Source organism: Pseudophryne corroboree, chromosome 11 (assembly GCF_028390025.1).
Source record: "Pseudophryne corroboree isolate aPseCor3 chromosome 11, aPseCor3.hap2, whole genome shotgun sequence".
In the NCBI taxonomy this organism is placed as follows: Eukaryota; Metazoa; Chordata; class Amphibia; order Anura; family Myobatrachidae; genus Pseudophryne; species Pseudophryne corroboree.
The window spans coordinates 330544402-330565772 of NC_086454.1; the positions used below are offsets into that span (position 1 = coordinate 330544402).

General features: G+C 49.6%; 1 protein-coding gene across 2 annotated transcripts in view; it reads right to left on the reverse strand.

Annotated features, from left to right (window-relative positions):
• The window catches only part of LOC134969663 (C-signal-like), a 105891-nt gene that overhangs the window by 23915 nt on the left and 60605 nt on the right, over nt 1-21371 (reverse strand). For both annotated transcript variants that reach the window (XM_063945752.1, XM_063945753.1), the window contains 2 exons: nt 17966-18153; nt 7756-7893 (listed from right to left, as the gene is read on the reverse strand). In XM_063945752.1, the coding sequence (XP_063801822.1) occupies nt 7756-7893; nt 17966-18153 (326 nt within the window). The remainder of the gene's footprint in view (nt 1-7755; nt 7894-17965; nt 18154-21371) is intronic.

Consider the following 21371-nt stretch of genomic DNA (forward strand, 5'->3'; position numbering starts at 1 on the left):
GTAAAATGGTGGCTTCCTACGAAGCAATCCCATTCGGCAGATTCCACGCAAGAACTTTCCAGTGGGACCTGCTGGACAAATGGTCCGGATCGCATCTTCAGATGCATCAGCGGATAACCCTGTCACCAAGGACAAGGGTGTCCCTCCTGTGGTGGTTGCAGAGTGCTCATCTTCTAGAGGGCCGCAGATTAGGCATTCAGGACTGGGTCCTGGTGACCACGGATGCCAGCCTGCGAGGCTGGGGAGCAGTCACACAGGGAAGGAATATCCAGGGCTTATGGTCAAGCCTGGAGACATCACTTCACATAAATATCCTGAAGCTAAGGGACATTTACAATGCTCTAAGCTTAGCAAGACCTCTGCTTCAAGGTCAGCCGGTGTTGATCCAGTCGGACAACATCACGGCAGTCACCCACGTAAACAGACAGGGTGGCACAAGAAGCAGGAGGGCAATGGCAGAAGCTGCAAGGATTCTTCGCTGGGCGGAAAATCATGTGATAGCACTGTCAGCAGTATTCATTCCGGGAGTGGACAACTGGGAAGCAGACTTTCTCAGCACGACCTCCACCCGGGAGAGTGGGGACTTCACCCAGAAGTCTTCCACATGATTAAAAACTCGACAGGTATTGCGCCAGGTCCAGGGACCCTCAGGCAATAAGCTGTAGACGCTCTGGTAACACCGTGGGTGTACCAGTCAGGGTATGTGTTCCCTCCTCTGCCTCTCATACCCAAGGTACTGAGATTGATAAGATGGAGAGGAGTAAGCACTATATTCGTGGTTCCGGATTGGCCAAGAAGGACTTGGTAACCGGAACTTCAAGAGATGCTCACGGAGGATCCGTGGCCTCTACCTCTAAGAAGGGACCTGCTCCAGCAAGTACCCTGTCTGTTCCAAGACTTACCGCGGCTGCGTTTGACGGCATGGCGGTTGAACGCCGGATCCTGAAGGAAAAAAGGCATTCCGGATGAAGTCATCCCTATCCTGATCAAAGCCAGGAAGGATGTAACCGCAAAAACATTATCACCGCAATTGGCGAAAATATGTTGCGTGGTGCGAGGCCAGTAAGGCCCGACGGAGGAAATTCAACTGGGTCGATTCCTACATTTCCTGCAAACAGGAGTGTCTATGGGCCTGAAATTGGGGTCCATTAAGGTTCAAATTTCGGCCCTGTCAATTTTCTTCCAAAAAGAACTAGCTTCAGTCCCTGAAGTTCAGACGTTTGTAAAAGGGGTACTGCATATACAGCCTCCTTTTGTGCCTCCAGTGGCACTTTGGGATCTCAATGTAGTTTTGGGTTCCAAAAGTCACATTGGTTTGAACCACTTAAATCTGTGGAGTTAAAATATCTCACATGGAAAGTGGTCATGCTGTTGGCCCTGGCCTGGGCCAGGCGCGTGTCAAAATTGGCGGCTTTATCCTGAAAAAGCCCTTATCTGATTTTCCATTCGGACAGGGCGGAATTGAGGACTCGTCCTCAGTTTCTCCCCAAGGTGGTTTCAGCGTCTCACCTGAACCAACCTATTGGTGGTGCCTGCGGCTACTAGGGACTTGGAGGCCTCCAAGTTGCTAGACGTTGTCAGTGCCCTGAAAATATATGTTTCCAGGACGGCTGGAGTCAGCAAATCTGACTCGCTGTTTATCCTGTGTGCACCCAACAAGCTGGGTGCTCCTGCTTCTAAGCAGACTATTGCTCGTTGGATTTATAGTACAATTCAGCTTGCACATTCTGTGGCAGGCCTGCCACAGCCAAAAATCTGTAAATGCCCACTCCACAAGGAAGGTGGGCTCATCTTGGGCGGCTGCCCGAGGGGTCTCGGCTTTACAACTTTGCCGAGCAGCTACTTGGTCAGGAGCAAATACGTTTGTAAAATTCTACAAAATTGATATCCTGGCTGAGGAGGACCTGGAGTTCTCTCATTTGGTGCTGCAGAGTCATCCGCACTCTCCCGCCCGTTTGGGAGCTTTGGTATAATCCCCATGGTCCTTACGGAGTCCCCAGCATCCACTTAGGACGTTAGAGAAAATAAGAATTTACTTACCGATAATTCTATTTCTCATAGTCCGTAGTGGATGCTGGGCGCCCATCCCAAGTGCGGATTGTCTGCAATACTTGTACATAGTTATTGTTACAAAAATCGGGTTATTATTGTTGTGAGCCATCTTTCAGAGGCTCCTCTGTTATCATGCTGTTAACTGGGTTCAGATCACAAGTTGTACGGTGTGATTGGTGTGGCTGGTATGAGTCTTACCCGGGATTCAAAATCCTTCCTTATTGTGTACGCTCGTCCGGGCACAGTATCCTAACTGAGGCTTGGAGGAGGGTCATAGGGGGAGGAGCCAGTGCACACCAGATCGTCCTAAAGCTTTCTTTAGATGTGCCCAGTCTCCTGCGGAGCCGCTATTCCCCATGGTCCTTACGGAGTCCCCAGCATCCACTACGGACTATGAGAAATAGAATTATCGGTAAGTAAATTCTTATTTTCTGTCTTGTGCAGGGTGCTCAAACCCATCGAAGTAGCCACCTGTGAAGTCAGTTCCAACACTGCTAGCTTAAGCCAGGTGGTTCCCCTAATTAGGCTTTTGGAAAAACTGGAGACATTGAAGGAGTAGATTAAATAAGGCGAATCTGCAAAATATGCCGGACTTGTAGATCAAGCCCTTTTTTTGTTTAGCAAAGATACGAGGGTTGACAATATCTTGAAATCGGCTCACTACATTTTGGCAACCGTGATTGATCCTAGGTTCAAGTCGTATGCCTTGTCTTTCTTTCCAAATGACACAGATCTTAAGAGCTGTAAAGAGCTCCTGGTGAGCAAGTTGGCAGCTGAAGTGACTTCTTCAATTTCTTCCGAAACAGCCAGGAAAAAAAAAAATATATGTTTTCCCAAAAGACCTAGTGGGGATGTAGAGCAGTCCAAAAACATTTTGACATCTGGGCCAGTATTACTAAAAATCAGAGTTTTGCCGATTTGTGTTTGTTTTTTTTCTAATTCCCAATCCGGGAATTCACTAAGCACAAATCTCGGCAGTTTTTGATCTATTCGTAATTGTTTGGTTTGCAAAGTTTCAAAATATGAATTAATAGACCATCGGTCAAACACAGCTGTTATTTCATACAATACGGGCATTCACTATTCATTTGTATTTGGGTGTTAGTCTCTGAGTGCTCAAGTGCGGGTTTTTTTTCTGATTCGTTAAAAAAAGCAGCAAAAAAAATAGACCTGCTTTTTCCAGTCGAGTTTGGATACCCATGCACAGATCAGTAAGATCTGTGCATGGTTATCTATGGGAAAGGGTCTGTTTAGTGTAAAATCAGAAAAAAAAATTGTGTGGGGTCCCCCCTCCTAAGCATAACCAGCCTCGGGCTCTTTGAGCCGGTCCTGGTTGAAAAAATATGGGGGGGGGGGGAATGACAGGGGTTCCCCCATATTTAATCAACCAGCACCGGGCTCTGCGCCTGGTCCTGGTTCCAAAAATATGGGGGACAAAAAGCGTAGGGGTCCCCTGTATTTTTGAAACCAGCACTGGGCTCCACTAGCCAGGTACATAATGCTACAGCCGGGGGACACTTTTATACTGGTCCCTGCGGCCCTGGCATCACATACCCAACTAGTCACCACTGGCCGGGGTACCCTGGAGGAGTGGGAACCCCTTAAATCAAGGGGTCCCCCCCTCCAGCCACCCAAGGGCCAGGGGTGAAGCCCGAGGCTGTCCATCCCCATCCAAGGGCGGCAGATGGGGAGCTGATCTCATTTTTTCATAAGGCTAATATTGTTTTTAGTAGCAATACTACAAGTCCCAGCAAGCCTCCCCCGCAAGCTGGTACTTGGAGAACCACAAGTACCAGCATGCGGTAGAAAACCGGGCCCGCTGGTACCTGTAGTAGTAGTACTACTACTACTAAAAAAATACCCCCAAAAAAACAGGACACACACACACCGTGAAAGTATAAGTTTATTACATACATGCACACCTCCATACACACATACTTACCTATGTTCCCACGAGGCTCGGTCCTCTTCTCCATGTAGAATCCTCGGGGTACCTGTGAAAAAAATTATACTCACATAATCCAGTGTAGAATCAGACCTTTGTATAATCCACGTATTTGGCAAAATAATAAAACGGAAACCCGACCACGCACTGAAAGGGGTCCCATGTTTACACATGGGACCCCTTTCCCCGACTGCCAGGACCCCCCCTGACTCCTGTCAAAAAGGGTCCCTTCTGCCAATCAGGGAGCGCCACGTCGTGGCACCCTCCTGATTGGCTGTGTGCTCCTGTAGTGTCTGTCAGGCAGCACACGGCACAGATACAATGTTGCGCCTATGCGCTCCATTGTAGCCAATGGTGGGAACTTTGCGGTCAGCGGTGAGGTTACTTTCGGTCAACCGCTGACCGCAAAGTTCCCACCATTGGCTACAATGGAGCGCATAGGCGCTACATTGTATCACTGCCGTGTGCTGCCTGACAGACACTACAGGAGCACACAGCCAATCAGGAGGGTGCCACGATATGGCGCTCCCTGATTGGCAGAAGGGACCCTCTTTGACAGGAGTCAGGGGGGGTCCTGGCAGTCGGGGAAAGGGGTCCCATGTGTAAACATGGGACCCCTTTCAGTGCGTGGTCGGGTTTCCATTTTATTATTTTGCCAAGTACGTGGATTATACAAAGGTCTGATTCTACACTGGATTATGTGAGTATCATTTTTTTCACAGGTTCCCCGAGGATTCTACATGGAGAAGAGGACCAAGCCTCGTGGGAACATGGGTAAGTATGTGTGTATGGAGGTGTGCATGTATGTAATAAACTCAGGGCAGGTTCAAGGGCGCAGAGCGCCCCGGGCAGGAAAGGGGGCGTGGCCTAATACAGGGGGCGTGGTCAGTTACGCCCCCTGTACATTGCTAGCGCCGCTTGAATGCTGAGCGGTGCGCGATGACGTCATCGCGCACCGCACAGCAAAAGGTCCTCTCCACGAAGGGAAACTAGACGCTATGCGTCTAGTTCCCTTCGTGGAGAGGACCTTTGCTGTGCGGTGCGCGATGACGTCATCGCGCACCGCTCAGCAAAGTTACTCTCCACGAAGGGAAACTAGATGCATAGCGTCTAGTTTCCCTTCACAGGGGACGGCAGCGGAGGCGGACGGGGGACACAGCGGGCAGCAGTGGCGGATCTTGCCACGGTGCGGCGCCCTCCGGATGGCGCCAGCGCCCTCCGGAAGGCGGCGCCCCGGGCAAAAGTCCTGCTTGCCCGTGGCAAGATCCGCTACTGAATAAACTTATACTTTCACGGTATGTGTGTGCTGTTTTTTTGGGGGGTATTTTTTTAGTACAGGTAACAGCGGGCCCGGTTTTCCACCGCATGCTGGTACTTGTGGTTCTCCAAGTACCAGCCTGCGGGGGAGGCTTGCTGAGACTTGTAGTACTGCTACTAAAAACAACATTCACATTTTTCCACAAGGCTATTCGCCCCCCATCCGCCGCCCTTGGATGGGGGGGGGGGGGGGGACACGACAGCCTCGGGCTTCACCCCTAGCACTTGGGTGGCTGGAGGGGGGGGGGGGCCTTGATTTAAGGGGTTCCCACTCCTCCAGGGTACCCCGCCCAAGGGTGACTAGTTGGGTATGTAATGCCAGGGCCGCAGGGACCAGTATAAAAGTGTCCCCCGGCTGTGGCATTATGTACCTGGCTAGTGGAGCCCGGTGCTGGTTTCAAAAATACGGGGGAGCCCTACGCTTTTTGTCCCCCGTATTTTTGGAACCAGGACCAGGCGCAGAGCCCGGTGCTGGTTGATTAAATATGGGGGAACCCCTGTCATTTTTCCCCCCATATTTTTTCAACCAGGACCGGCTCAAAGAACCAGAGGCTGGTTGTGCTTAGGAGGGGGGGACCCCACGCAATTTTTTTCAGAATTTTTAAGACTTTAATCAACTTTTTAAAGGTACACAATGAAGCCCTGCATGGATCGCACAGATCCGGCCGGGATTCCTTGTGTTTTGTCAGGCAGTGTTTTACTCATCACTCCCGTAAAACACTGCCTGATATTACGAATCACATCGACATCGGAAAAAACGATTGTGCAAAACTCGGCAGCTTAGTGAAGGATCGTATCAGGATTCAAAAAGTTGCAGTAAAATGCACCCGATACCATTCGAGTTCAAACACCCTTCAAAACGGCCAAAACACGAATCTTTGTAAATATACCCCCTGGTTGGGTCTAGATGAATTTCCCAGTAGTGACACCTCTACCGTAACTCCATCTGATACGGTTACCGTCCAAAGAATGGTGGAGGATTACTTTCACGACACCGTAAAAGTAGGCAGGTCACAGAGTCCGTTGGCATATTGGAAGGAAAAAAAAGTCAATTTGGAGGCCCTTGTACAAAATGGCTTTGTATTACTTAAGCTGCCCACCCTCCAGTGTGTACTCGGAGAGAGTTTTCAGCACAGCTGGGAACCTTGCGAGTGAACGGCGTAGGAGGCTACTTCCTCAAAATGTGGAAAAGATGATGTTCATCAAAATTAACTGAAAATTTTGGATGGATGGATAGATGGATGTTATATACAAGGTAGAGCTGTTGCTTTAAGGCAATTGGTAGCTTGTTTTTTGGGGGTCAAACAAACCATAATTTCAGCCACAAGTGTGGCAGTCCTTGTCCCTGAAATGATTGGTTTGGTAAAGTGTGCATGTCTTGTTTAATATCCAACATAAGGGTGGGTGGGAGGGCCCAAGGACAATTCCATCCTACACCACTGTTCATTTATCCCACAGCTGTGTGCCAGAGTTTCATAGATATGCTACAAACTGCCGTCTGTTTGTGCCGCTGCTCTGACGCCTAGTAGTAAGTAACCAGCCAGCTGGCTGCAGACTTTGACCTAAAGTGTCTGAAAACAACACTGAGCATTAAGGTGGTCAAAATTGTCTGCAAATGACTGGAAATTAATGTTATTGAGGTTAATAATACTCTAGGGCCAAATAAAACATTTTTAAAAAAAATTATGTGATTTTTTTTTGTCAATTTTGGAAAAAAATCCAAATCCCGCCGATGAATCCAAATCCAAATCTTTAGGGCCGGCACATATCTCTAGTTCAAACTGATGTCTAAATTGCAGTGTAAAAATAAAGCCGCCAGTATTTACCATGCACAGAAACACTATAACCCACCCAAATCTTAAAGGGGGGTACACACGGAGAGATCCGTGCTTAATTTCTAAGCCAGATTGCTTAGAAATTAAGCATGGATCTCTCCGTGTGTATGCCCCATAGCGATAGCCATCGCCGATACTAGATTGCATGCATGCCAAATCTAGTGAGATCGCTCCCTTCACCGGTGGGTGAAATGAGCGTTCCCCCTCCCCCCGTCTCTCTCCCTCACTCAGCACACATTGCGCTGTGTGCTGAGCGTTCTGTGCTAGATCGCTCAGCACACATCTCTGGATAAAATCTCCCCGTGTGTACGGCCCCTAACTCTCTCAGCACATGTTACATCTGCCCCACATGCAGTGCACATGGTTTTGACCATTAGTGTGCTTGTTTTGGTTTGCTAACAAGCCTGAATAACCCCCATTATCTGCACACTTGTCAGAAGATAACTGGTAGAACACAAAGCCATCCTGGAAGCTATGTTTGTACATTGCTGCCTGCACAGGCCACAAGCATATCTATTACAGTACTCAGGAGATTGTGTTGATATCCTCTAAACAGAGTCCAATAAACATGTACAAATACTACATGCACATTGTGCCTTCTCCTACCTTACTGCAGCGATAAGATATAGCTGGAAAAGCAGCGTACATGATGGGAAGATCGTGGAGAGAACCAAGCCGTGCGGAGATATGGACAATGGCTGACCTTCCGGTGCCTGCTTCCCTCTTCAGCAAAGGGTGGAATGCCTAAAGGGAATGAGGAACAAATATCAAAGGAATCCATTAAATATAGACCAATAGCAGCCGTTACTGAAGCTGGGTACAGTACAGTGGGCGATGTATCGTCAGTTCGAGCGGACGGGCCATATATCAATAGGAGGTTGGCGGGTGTATACACCTGATATGTCTGAATGATATCGTTCACAGACATATCGCGTTAGCCCTGCAGCACAGCTGATGCCCGATGTATCTGCAGTACACTGGCTGCAGGGACTGACGTCACAGCTGGACAGGCAAATTCAAATGCCCGCCCAGCTGTGATGCGAGGACCAACATATCGAGCGGCCGATTGGTGCGTATAACTTACTTAAATGGCTCAAACGTACAGGTAACAGCGAACATCTTCTGACCTTATTCATCAACATGTCCGATAATAACCCAATGGGATTATCATCAGGAATTACGGTTGACTGGAGACCATGCACACACTGCACACACACTGCACTATCAGTCCCCATCACTGCACACACACTGCACTATCAGTCCCCATCACTGCACTATCAGTCCCCATCACTGCACACACACTGCATTATCAGTCCCCATCACTGCATTATCCGCCCCCATCACTGCATTATCAGTTCCCGTCACTGCGCACACACTGCATTATCATCTCCCACCACTGCATTATCAGCCCCCATCACTGCACACACACTGCATTATCAGTCCCCATCACTGCACACACACACACACACACACACACACACACACACACACACACACACACACACACACACACACACACACACACTGCATAATCAGTCAGTATCACTACAAACACTGCATTATCAGTCCCTATTATTGCACACACTGCATTATCGATAGGGCGTGGGAGTGAAATGCTGGCGTTGGGGATGCCGGCAGTCAGATAACTGACCGTGGCATCTGATGTTCAGAAACCCGAAAGGGGAAGTTAAGTAAATTTACCTTCCCCCAGTGGCCCCCTAATCCTCATCCCCCACAGCCTAACCCTCTCCGGTGATGCCTAAACCTAACCCTCCTTCCCCACAGCCTAACCCTCCCCAGGAGTGCCTAAACCTAACCCTCCTTCCCCACAGCCTAACCGACCCCAGGAGTCCCTACACCTAACCCTCCTTCCCCACAGCCTAACCCTCCCCGGGAGTGCCTACACCTAACCCTCCTTCCCCACAGCCTAACCCTCCCCAGGAGTGCCTAAACCTAACCCTCCTTCCCCACAGCCTAACCCTCCCCGGGAGTGCCTAAACCTAACCCTCCTTCCCCACAGCCTAACCCTCCCCGGGAGTGCCTAAACCTAACCCTCCTTCCCCACAGCCTAACCCTCCCCGGGAGTGCCTACACCTAACCCTCCTTCCCCACAGCCTAACCCTCCCCAGGAGTGCCTAAACCTAACCCTCCTTCCCCACAGCCTAACCCTCCCCGGGAGTGCCTACACCTAACCCTCCTTCCCCACAGCCTAACCCTCCCCAGGAGTGCCTAAACCTAACCCTCCTTCCCCACAGCCTAACCGACCCCGGGAGTCCCTACACCTAACCCTCCTTCCCCACAGCCTCTCTCTCCCCGGGAGTGCCTACACCTAACCCTCCTTCCCCACAGCCTAACCCTCCCCAGGAGTGCCTAAACCTAACCTTCCTTCCCCACAGCCTAACCGACCCTGGGAGTCCCTACACCTAACCCTCCTTCCCCACAGCCTAACCCTCCCCGGTGATGCCTAAACCTAACCCTCCTTCCCCACAGCCTAACCCTCCCCAGGAGTGCCTAAACCTAACCCTCCTTCCCCACAGCCTAACCGACCCCAGGAGTCCCTACACCTAACCCTCCTTCCCCACAGCCTAACCCTCCCCGGGAGTGCCTACACCTAACTAGTGATGTGCACCGGACATTTTTCGGGTTTTGTGTTTCGTTTTGGATTCGGACGCGTTTTGGCAAAACCTCACCGAAATTTTTTTGTCGGATTCGGGTGTTTTTTTCAAAAACCCCTAAAAAACAGTTAAAATAATAGAATTCGGGGGTCATTTTGATCCCATAGTATTATTAACCTCAATTACCATAATTTCCACTCATTTCCAGTCTATTCTGAACACCTCACACCTCACAATATTATTTTTAGTCCTACAATTTGCACCGAGTCGCTGGATGGCTAAGCTAAGCGACCCAAGTGGCCGACACAAACATCTGGCCCATGTAGGAGTGGCACTGCAGTGTCAGGCAGGATGGCAGATTTAAAAAATAGTCCCCAAATAGCACATGATGCAAAGAAAAAAAGAGGCGCACCAAGGTGGCTGTTTGACTAAGCTAAGCGACATAAGTGGCCGACACAAACACCTGGCCCATCTAGGAGTGGCACTGCAGTGTCAATCAAGACAGGATGGCACTTCCAAAAAATAGTCCCCAAACAGCACATGATGCAAAGAAAAAAAGAGGCGCACCAAGGTGGCTGTTTGACTAAGCTTAGCGACACAAGTGGCCGACACAAACACCTGGCCCATCTAGGAGTGGCACTGCAGTGTCAGGCAGGATGGCAGATATAAAAAATAGTCCCCAAACAGCACATGATGCAAAGAAAAAAAAAAGAGGCGCACCAAGGTGGCTGTTTGACTAAGCTAAGCGACACAAGTGGCAGACACAAACACCTGGCCCATCTAGGAGTGGCACTGCAGTGTCAATCAAGACAGGATGGCACTTCCAAAAAATTGTCCCCAAACAGCACATGATGCAAAGAAAAATGAAAAAAAAAGAGGTGCAAGATGGAATTGTCCTTGGGCCCTCCCACCCACCCTTATGTTGTATAAACAGGACATGCACACTTTAACGAACCCATCATTTCAGCGACAGGGTCTGCCACACGACTGTGACTGAAATGACTGGTTGGTTTGGGCCCCCACCAAAAAAGAAGCAATCAATCTCTCCTTGCACAAACTGGCTCTACAGAGGCAAGATGTCCACCTCATCATCATCCTCCGATTCCTCACCCCTTTCACTGTGTACATCCCCCTCCTCATAGATTATTAATTCGTCCCCACTGGAATCCACCATCTCAGGTCCCCGTGTACTTTCTGGAGGCAATTGCTGCTGGTGAATGTCTCCATGGAGGAATTGATTGTAATTAATTTTGATGAACATCATCTTCTCCACATTTTCTGGAAGTAACCTCGTACGCCGATTGCTGACAAGGTGAGCGGCTGCACTAAACACTCTTTCGGAGTACACACTGGAGGGAGGGCAACTTAGGTAGAATAAAGCCAGTTTGTGCAAGGGCCTCCAAATTGCCTTTTTCCTGCCAGTATACGTACGGACTGTCTGACGTGCCTACTTGGATGCGGTCACTCATATAATCCTCCACCATTCTTTCCATGGTGAGAGAATCATATGCAGTGACAGTAGACGACATGTCAGTAATCATTGGCAGGTCCTTCAGTCCGGACCAGATGTCAGCAGTGGCACTCGCTCCAGACTGCCCTGCATCACCGCCAGCGAGTGGGCTAGGAATTCTTAGCCTTTTCCTCGCACCCCCAGTTGCGGGAGAATGTGAAGGAGGAGATGTTGACGGGTCACGTTCCGCTTGACTTGACAATTTTCTCACCAGCAGGTCTTTGAACCTCTGCAGACTTGTGTCTGCCGGAAAGAGAGATACAACGTAGGTTTTAAATCTAGGATCGAGCACGGTGGCCAAAATGTAGTGCTCTGATTTCAACAGATTGACCACCCGTGAATCCTGGTTAAGCGAATTAAGGGCTCCATCCACAAGTCCCACATGCCTAGCGGAATCGCTCTGTTTTAGCTCCTCCTTCAATGTCTCCAGCTTCTTCTGCAAAAGCCTGATGAGGGGAATGACCTGACTCAGGCTGGCAGTGTCTGAACTGACTTCACGTGTGGCAAGTTCAAAGGGTTGCAGAACCTTGCACAAAGTTGAAATCATTCTCCACTGCACTTGAGTCAGGTGCATTCCCCCTCCTTTGCCTATATCGTGGGCAGATGTATAGGCTTGAATGGCCTTTTGCTGCTCCTCCATCCTCTGAAGCATATAGAGGGTTGAATTCCACCTCGTTACCACCGCTTGCTTCAGATGATGGCAGGGCAGGTTCAGGAATGTTTGGTGGTGCTCCAGTCTTCTGTACGCGGTGCCTGAATGCCGAAAGTGTCCCGCAATTCTTCGGGCCACCAACAGCATCTCTTGCACGCCCCTGTCATTTTTTAAATAATTCTGCACCACCAAATTCAATGTATGTGCAAAACATGGGACGTGCTGGAATTTGCCCAGATGTAATGCACGCACAATATTGCTGGCGTTGTCCGATGTCACAAATCCCCAGGAGAGTCCAATTGGGGTAAGCCATTCTGCAATGATCTTCCTCAGTTGCCGTAAGAGGTTTTCAGCTGTGTGCCTATTCTGGAAAGCGGTGATACAAAGCGTAGCCTGCCTAGGAACGAGTTGGCATTTGCGAGATGCTGCTACTGGTGCTGCCGCTGCTGTTCTTGCTGCGGGAGGCAATACATCTACCCAGTGGGCTGTCACAGTCATATAGTCCTGAGTCGGCCCTGCTCCACTTGTCCACATGTCCGTGGTTAAGTGGACATTGGGTACAACTGCATTTTTTAGGACACTGGTGAGTCTTTTTCTGAGGTCTGTGTACATTTTCGGTATCGCCTGCCTAGAGAAATGGAACCTAGATGGTATTTGGTACCGGGGACACAGTACCTCAATCAAGTCTCTAGTTGCCTCTGAATTAACGATGGATACCGGAACCACGTTTCTCACCGCCCAGGCTGCCAAGGTCTGAGTTATCTGCTTTGCAGCAGGATGACTGCTGTGATATTTCATCTTCCTCGCAAAGGACTGTTGGACAGTCAATTGCTTACTGGAAGTAGTACAAGTGGTCTTCCGACTTCCCCTCTTGGATGACGATCGACTCCCAGCAGCAACAACAGCAGCGCCAGCAGCGGTAGGCGTTACACTCAAGGATGCATCGGAGGAATCCCAGGCAGGAGAGGACTCGTCAGACTTGACAGTGACATGGCCTGCAGGACTATTGGCTTTCCTGGGTAAGGAGGAAATTGACACTGAGGGAGTTGGTGGTGTGGTTTGCAGGAGCTTGGTTACAAGAGGAAGGGATTTAGTGGTCAGTGGACTGCTTCCGCTGTCACCCAAAGTTTTTGAACTTGTCACTGACTTATGATGAATGCGCTGCAGGTGACGTATAAGGGAGGATGTTCCGAGGTGGTTAACGTCCTTACCCCTACTTATTACAGCTTGACAAAGGCAACACACGGCTTGACACCTGTTGTCCGCATTTGTGTTGAAATAATTCCACACCGAAGAGCTGATTTTTTTTTGTATTTTGACCAGGCATGTCAATGGCCATATTCCTCCCACGGACAACAGGTGTCTCCCCGGGTGCCTGACTTAAACAAACCACCTCACCATCAGAATCCTCCTTGTCAATTTCCTCCCCAGCGCCAGCAACACCCATATCCTCATCCTGGTGTACTTCAACAGTGACATCTTCAATTTGACTATCAGGAACTGGACTGCGGGTGCTCCTTCCAGCACTTGCAGGGGGCGTGCAAATGGTGGAAGGCGCAAGCTCTTCCCGTCCAGTGTTGGGAAGGTCAGGCATCGCAACCGACACAATTGGACTCTCCTTGTGATTTAGAAGAACGCACAGTTCTTTGCTGTGCTTTTGCCAGCTTAAGTCTTTTCTTTTTTCTAGCGAGAGGATGAGTGCTTCCATCCTCATGTGAATCTGAACCACTAGCCATGAACATAGGCCAGGGCCTCAGCCGTTCCTTGCCACTCCATGTTGTAAATGGCATATTGGCAAGTTTACGCTTCTCCTCAGACGCTTTTAATTTTGATTTTTGGGTCATTTTACTGAACTTTTGTGTTTTGGATTTTACATGCTCTCTACTATGACATTGGGCATCGGCCTTGGCAGACGACGTTGATGGCATTTCATCGTCTCGGCCATGACTAGTGGCAGCAGCTTCAGCACGAGGTGGAAGTGGATCTTGATCTTTCCCTTTAACCTCCACATTTTTGTTCTCCATTTTTTAATGTGTGGAATTATATGCCAGTATCAATAGCAATGGCCTACTACTATATTTACTGCGCAAAACTAAAATGCACCACAGGTATAGAATGTAGATGGATAGTATACTTAATGGATGACGAGTGACGACACAGAGGTAGGTACAGCAGTGGCCTACCGTACTGCTATATATAGTATACTGGTGGACACTGTGTCAGCAAACTACAAAACTAAAATGCACCACAGGTATAGAATGTAGATGGATAGTATACTTAATGGATGATGACACAGAGGTAGGTACAGCAGTGCACTCTGCACTGTACTCCTCCTATATAATATTAATTATACTGGTGGTCCCCAGTCCCCACAATAAAGCAGCACACTGAGCACAGATATGGAGTGTTTTTCTTCAGGCAGACAACGTATACTGGTGGTCACTGTCAGCAAAACTCTGCACTGTACTCCTGCTATAGCTGCTCCCCAGTCCCCACAATTAAGCAGTGTGAGCACTCAGCACAGATATATTATGCAGCACACTGAGCACAGATAGGGTATGGAGCGTTTTTTTCAGGCAGAGAACGGATAAAAACTGGTGGTCACTTATCAGCAAAACTCTGCACTGTACTCCTCCTAACAGCTGCTCCCCAATCCTCCCCACAATTAAGCAAAAGCAATAAACCAATCAACTTCTAGTTCTACAATAAACGGAGAGGACGCCAGCCACGTCCTCTCCCTATCATCTCTAATGCACGAGTGAGAAAATGGCGGCGACGCGCGGCTGCTTATATAGAACCCGAATCTCGCGAGAATCCGACAGCGGGATGATGACGTTCGGGCGCGCTCGGGTTAGCCGAGCAAGGCGGGAAGGTTCTAACCTGCCTCGGACCCGTGTAAAAAAGGTGAAGTTCGGGGGGGTTCGGTTTCCGAGAAACCGAACCCGCTCATCACTACACCTAACCCTCCTTCCCCACAGCCTAACCGACGCTGGGAGTGCCTAAATCTAACCCTCCTTCCCCACAGCCAAACCGACCCCGGGAGTGCCTAAACCTAACCCTCCTTCCCCACAGCCAAACCGACCCCGGGAGTGCCTAAACCTAACCCTCCTTTCCCACAGCCTAACCCTCCCCGGGGGTGCCTACACCTAACCCTCCTTCCCCACAGCCTAACCGACCCTGGGAGTGCCTAAACCTAACCCTCCTTCCCCACAGCCTAACCCTCCCCGGGAGTGCCTAAACCTAACCCTCCTTCCCCACAGCCTAACCCTCCCCGGGAGTGCCTAAACCTAACCCTCCTTCCCCACAGCCTAACCCTCCCCGGGAGTGCCTAAACCTAACCCTCCTTCCCCACGGCCTAACCGGCCCCGGGAGTGCCTAAACCTAACCCTCCTTCCCCACGGCCTAACCGGCCCCGGGAGTGCCTAAACCTAACCCTCCTTCCCCACAGCCAAACCGACCCCGGGAGTGCCTAAACCTAACCCTCCTTCCCCACAGCCTCTCTCTCCCCGGGAGTGCCTAAACCTAACCCTCCTTCCCCACAGCCTAACTGGCCCCCGGGAGTGCCTAAACCTACCCCCCCCCCCCCCCCCGCCTTCCCCCACCCTGCAGCCTAATCCTACCCCTCCCCACTGGGGCTTACCCGTCAGTGTGGCCGGCGCCGGATTGTGACCTCAATGTCAGCATTCCGATATTCCGGTGTCAGTATTTCGACCGCCGGGATCCCATCAGTCATTATCTCTGCATTATCAGTCCAACTACTCACTTTCAACAGCATAACAAAAACCAAAATTATAGTATTTCATTTTCAAGTTGTTAAATAAAACTTATCCCTAATCCAGGGGTCGCCAAGAGCTACCAACAGGTCACGTTTTCCAGGTATCCTCACAGAATCACAAGTGAAGTAATGAGCTCCAACTGTGGATCTTTTAAAATGTGTCCGTTAGTAATGACTACACCTGTGCACCTGCTAGGGGAGCTGGAAAACGTGAACTGTTGGTAGCTCTCGAGGATCAGGGTTGGCTACCACTAGTCTGTAACCAACATAGGGGTCTATTTACTAAGCCTTGGATGGAGATAAAGGTGGTCATTCAGAGTTGTTCACTCGTTGAAGATTTTCGCTATGCTGCGATTTGCTGCTAAATGCGCATGGGCCCTCATTCCGAGTTGTTCGCTCGCAAGCTGCTTTTAGCAGCATTGCACACGCTAAGCCACCGCCTACTGGGAGTGAATCTTAGCATCTTAAAATTGCGAACGAAGGATTCGCAATATTGCGATAAGACATCTCTGTGCAGTTTCTGAGTAGCTCGAGACTTACTCTGCCAGTGCGATCAGTTCAGTGCTTGTCGTTCCTGGTTTGACGTCACAAACACACCCAGCGTTCGCCCAGACACTCCTCCGTTTCTCCAGCCACTCCCACATTTTTCCCAGAAACGGTAGCGTTTTTTCCCACACGCTCCTAAAACGGCCTGTTTCCGCCCAGAAACACCCACTTCCTGTCAATCACATTACGATCACCAGAACGATGAAAAAACCGTGAGTAATATTCCTAACTGCATAGCAAATTTACTTGGCGCAGTCGCAGTGCGAACATTGCGCATTAAGCGGAAAATCGCTGCGATGCGAAGAAAATTACAGAGCGAACAACTCGGAATGACCCCCATAGTACGCAGCGCGCATGCGCTTAGTTATTTAACTAAAAACTTAGCAGTTTTGCTGTTGTTCGTGCAGCGCTTTTCAGTCGCTCTGTTGATCGGTGAGTGATTGACAGGAAGTGGGTGTTTCTGGGCGGAAACTGAGCGCTTTCCGGGATTGTGCTAAAAAACACAGGCGTGTCAGGCTAAAACGCAGGAGTGGCTGGAGAAACGGGGGAGTGGCTGGCCGAACGCAGGGCTTGTTTGTGACGTCAAACCAGGAACTAAACGGACTAAGCTGATCGCAATCTAGGAGTAGGTCTGGAGCTACTCAGAAACTGCAAGGAATTATTTAGTAGCAATTCTGCTAATCTTTCGTTCGCTATTCTGCTAAGCTAAAATACACTCCCAGAGGGTGGCGGACTAGCGTGTGCAATGCTGCTAAAAGCAGCTAGCGAGCGAACAAATCGGAATGACCACCAAAGTCACTGGAAATAAAGTACCAGCCAATCAGCTCCTAACTGTCATTTTTCAAATACCGCCTGTCACAGGCTGTGTTTGAAAAAGGACAGGTAGGAGCCGATTGGCTGGTACTTTGGGGGTCATTCTGACCCGTTTGCTCTCTGCATTTTAACGCAGCAGAGCGAACGGGTCCCTGCTGCGCATGCGCCGGCGCCATTGTGCACCTGCCGGACGGCCAAAGGCCGTAGCAGGGATGCGATCGCCTCTGCCTTATTGACAGGCAGAGGCGATCGATGGGCGGGAGGGGGCGGAACGGCGGCATTTGGCCGCCGTTTCGTGGGCTTGGTCCAGCCAACGCAGGCATGGCCAGACCGAATGGGGAGAGGCCCGCAGCGGCTGCATGATGTCACACGCAGCCGCTGCGGGCCGGGGAGCGATGAGTAGCTCCCGGCCAGCACGCTAAAGCTGCGCTGTTCGGGAGCTACTCTTGAAGTGCAAAGGTATCGCCGCTGTGCGATGCCTTTGCACTTCTGCGAGGAGGGGGCTGGACTGACATGCGGGGCGGACTAGCCCTGTACTGGGCGTCCCCCCGCATGTCAGGGAAGAAGATCGTAGCCGTGCTAAATTTAGCACAGCTACGATCAACTCGGTATGACCCCCTTTATCTCCAGCGACTTTATTTCCATCCAAGTCTTAGTAAATAGACCCCTAACTCACAGAATGAGCAACAATAAAGTGTTTTATTAAAAAGTGAAAACATACAATATTCTGTCTCCCAATTCCCGGGGATGAGGTCACTGCCATGAGAAATGTTTTTTTTAAAATGTTTTGGGAATAATTTTCCTCAAAACCCCCAAGCAGCAGGGCTGCAGAGTGACGGATTGTGCTCCCTACACATTTATGTAACCATACAGTTTCTGACAGTGCATGCGGTCTTAGACTATACCTGGGTGACTAGCAACGGGCCCACCACGTTTACGTTATACACCTGCATCATATCCTCGGGCGTCTGTGTCCCCAGGGTATTACGTGTCAGAACTCCAGCATTGTTGATTAGCAGATCCAGGCGTTGTCCTTTTAAGTGTTTCTCTACCTCTTTCACAGAGGAGCTGACACTTGCGGGGTCTGTGGCATCTATAGGACAACATGAAGATAATATAAGAGCTGGAAGACATCATCTAATTATTACAACTAAAACAGATTGCAGTGGCCTCATATGGACATGCAAGGAGCATAACTGGAAATTTGTGGGCTCCATAGCAACATTTTTAAAGGGTCTCAAGGGTCCCATTCCTCAGCAGTTGTTCTGTTTATACCCCATAGCAGTGCCCTAGTTCATTTCATGAATCACAGTAGTGCACCAATTAATTTTATGCCCACAGTAGTATCTAAGTTAATTTTTCTCCCCATAGTAGTGCCCTAGTTCACATTATGCCACATTGTAGTGCTCCAGATCACATTATTTCACACACTCCCTGTAAATGTCCCCAAAAGGTCACTGACTGTCAGTCACTTTGCAAATTAATCCTGAGACCGCCACAGCAAGACCATCCCAGCAAGTATGTAGTACGATGTATATGCAGTTGTTTAACTGCACAAAAATTGGGTTTACCTACATCCCAGGTGCAGCGTCTCCCCAGGTCACATTGGCAGATACCCGCTTTAAACCATCCATTGACCTCAGCCACTTTCTTCGCAATGTGCTTGGCATGCTGAATCTGCTGCACATGATCCGCTACGAGGCTGGGGGCTTTTGGAAATGGACGATCTATTCCACCCAATCTAGTGTATGAAATACACTAGATTTTTACACTACTACTGTGGTGAGTAGTTTGTAGACGGTCCCTTTCTGTATTTAATACAATGTCACCTGTTCTTACCTCACAGTTCTGCTCTAAGGGCGTCATTCAGAGTTGATCGTAGCTGTGCTAAATTTAGCACAGCTACGATCATTCACACTGACATGCGGGGGGACGCCCAGCACAGGGCTAGTCCACCCCGCATGTCAGTGCCGCCCCCCCCGGCAGAAGTGCAAAGGCGTCGCACAGCGGTGATGCCTTTGCACTTCAAGAGTAGCCCCTGACCAGCGCAGCTTTAGCGTGCTGGCCGGGAGCTACTCATCGCTCCCCGGCCTGCAGCGGCTGCGTGTGACGTCATGCAGCCGCTGCGGCCCGCCCCCCGTTCGGTCCGCCCATGCCTGCATTGGCCGGCCCACTCCCACGAAACGGTAGCCAAACGCCGCCATTCCGCCACCTCCCGCCCAGCGATCGCCTCTGCCTGTCAATCAGGCAGAGGTGATCGCAGCCCTGCTACGGCCTTTGGTAGTCTGGCATGCACCGGGGAATGCGCAGTAGAGACCCGTTCGCTCGGCTGTGACAAAAAGCAGCGAGCGAACGGGTCAGAATGGCCCCCTAAAACAGATGTGAACTGAGTAGGGGGAGGCAGACCCTGAAGGTGGGCACCTTAAGCCTATGGCACCCCAGCACCCACTATAGCCACACCCTTGGTAAATGCCTCTCTGAAGAGAAAGTCTCGCTGTGAGTATAGTTTCGCCCACATGCAGACTATGAGCGAGACGCGATCCTCTGTGACTGCATTATGAATGAGATACAGCACTATTGCACACTGCTCACCCACATGTTTAACAACTGCATTTTCCCTTCTGTATAGTTTTAGAAGCTAAAACTTGTGTAATCATGTAACACCCTGATAGATAAAAGTTTAATGGTGTATCGCCTGCACATACAACTGTGCATCACGCTGTACATCCCTCACAGAGGAAAATATAATTGTTTGTTATCATATGTATCCCTCACAGAGGGAAATAGCATTGTTTATTTTGATATGTATCCCTCACAGAGGGAAATAGCATTGTTTATTTTGATATGTATCCCTCACAGAGGGAAATAGCATTGCTTAAGAGAGTTGTGCATCCCTCACAGAGGGAAATCTAATTTACAAAATGTTCCACTGTGGACGAGCGCTGTGAAGGGGGCAGTGCTAGCGGAAGGGAGAGCCTGGCGGCACGAGCGGGCCCTAGAGAACCGTCCCGCACGAGAGGAGAAACGGTTAGGGAGGCTCGCGGGGCCAGCAGAGCAGTGTTTGGCGCAGTTAGATTCTGGCCGCGGAGGAGAAGAGGTCGGGTACCTGAGCGGCCGGTGACGGGACTGACGGGAGAAAACTGCGGTGAGCTCCGGTTTTCGTCTGTGCAGCGGAGGAGTGTACGCTAAGCTGTGACCTCCAGGGACCCCAGTGACAGCATCCGGGAGGCGTGAGAGATCCGCCCAGCAGGGCGGGAGTAGGCGGCGACTGTCCCTGCAGAGACAGGCTGAAAGAGGTACGGCCTGCCGGTGATTGACGGCACTGGGGCGGGAACAATACAAAAGCCCTAGCATACAGTGACAAAAGGGGGACGGTCGGTAGAGGCGGATCCACCACCCATATATGGACAAGCAACATACAACAGCTGAAACTACTAGCAGGTATAGTGAAGGCTACAGTAACACTAACCTGCATCACAACAGAACTGACCTTTCAGCCAGGGAACATTGAGAGCAGCAGCAATAATAAGTGCACTTATTATAAATAAAGTACTCTATTCACTTTGCCCAGAACTGAGATTATATTATATAAAAGTTATACAGCAAACTTATCTCTTATAACACTGGGAGCAGCTGCAGTTTATAGATGTGCTAGTGAGATTAGCCTACAGCTTATTACTTCCCCGACAGGAACTAAACTCATTGCAGGAATAGCTCAGGAGCAACTATACCCGACATTATTCACAAGGTCAGCATAATCGTACTTTAATTGGTTGGACAAGAAATCCATCACTTAGAACTAGCGGTGGAGGACAAACCTTCAGGGAAAGTGGATTACAAATAGCCTTTGTAGTTTCATCCATAGGTTTGTTATACTCAGGCTCAGTCGTTCTGGACCTTCTAAGTTACCCGTTAGCGCAGTGCCCACAGGAAGGAATTATCCTTACGGACGCACATACAATAAGCCGCATACAATTATAATATTGCAACGTTCCTAAAACATTGTTCTAACGTGTTGTGTTATAAGAAATATGGTAGTTAGTATATGTTGAGGGGCATTCAGTTAGATTGTATTTTTCTGACAAGTTTTAGTTTTGAATGCAGGAGTTGATAAAGCATTATTCATGTCCGGTTGAAATATATTCGTAGAGTATGAATAGCGAAACTTACAGATCCACCAGGTATTATATGAGCTTGTTCGTATAGTCATAAGTGATCAGTACGTGTTAACCTTTAAAATTTAGGAAAGTACCAGCCGGAAAGAACGAGTCGACACATCCCGGAGCAGTTTAATAAACGCGTTTATTAATC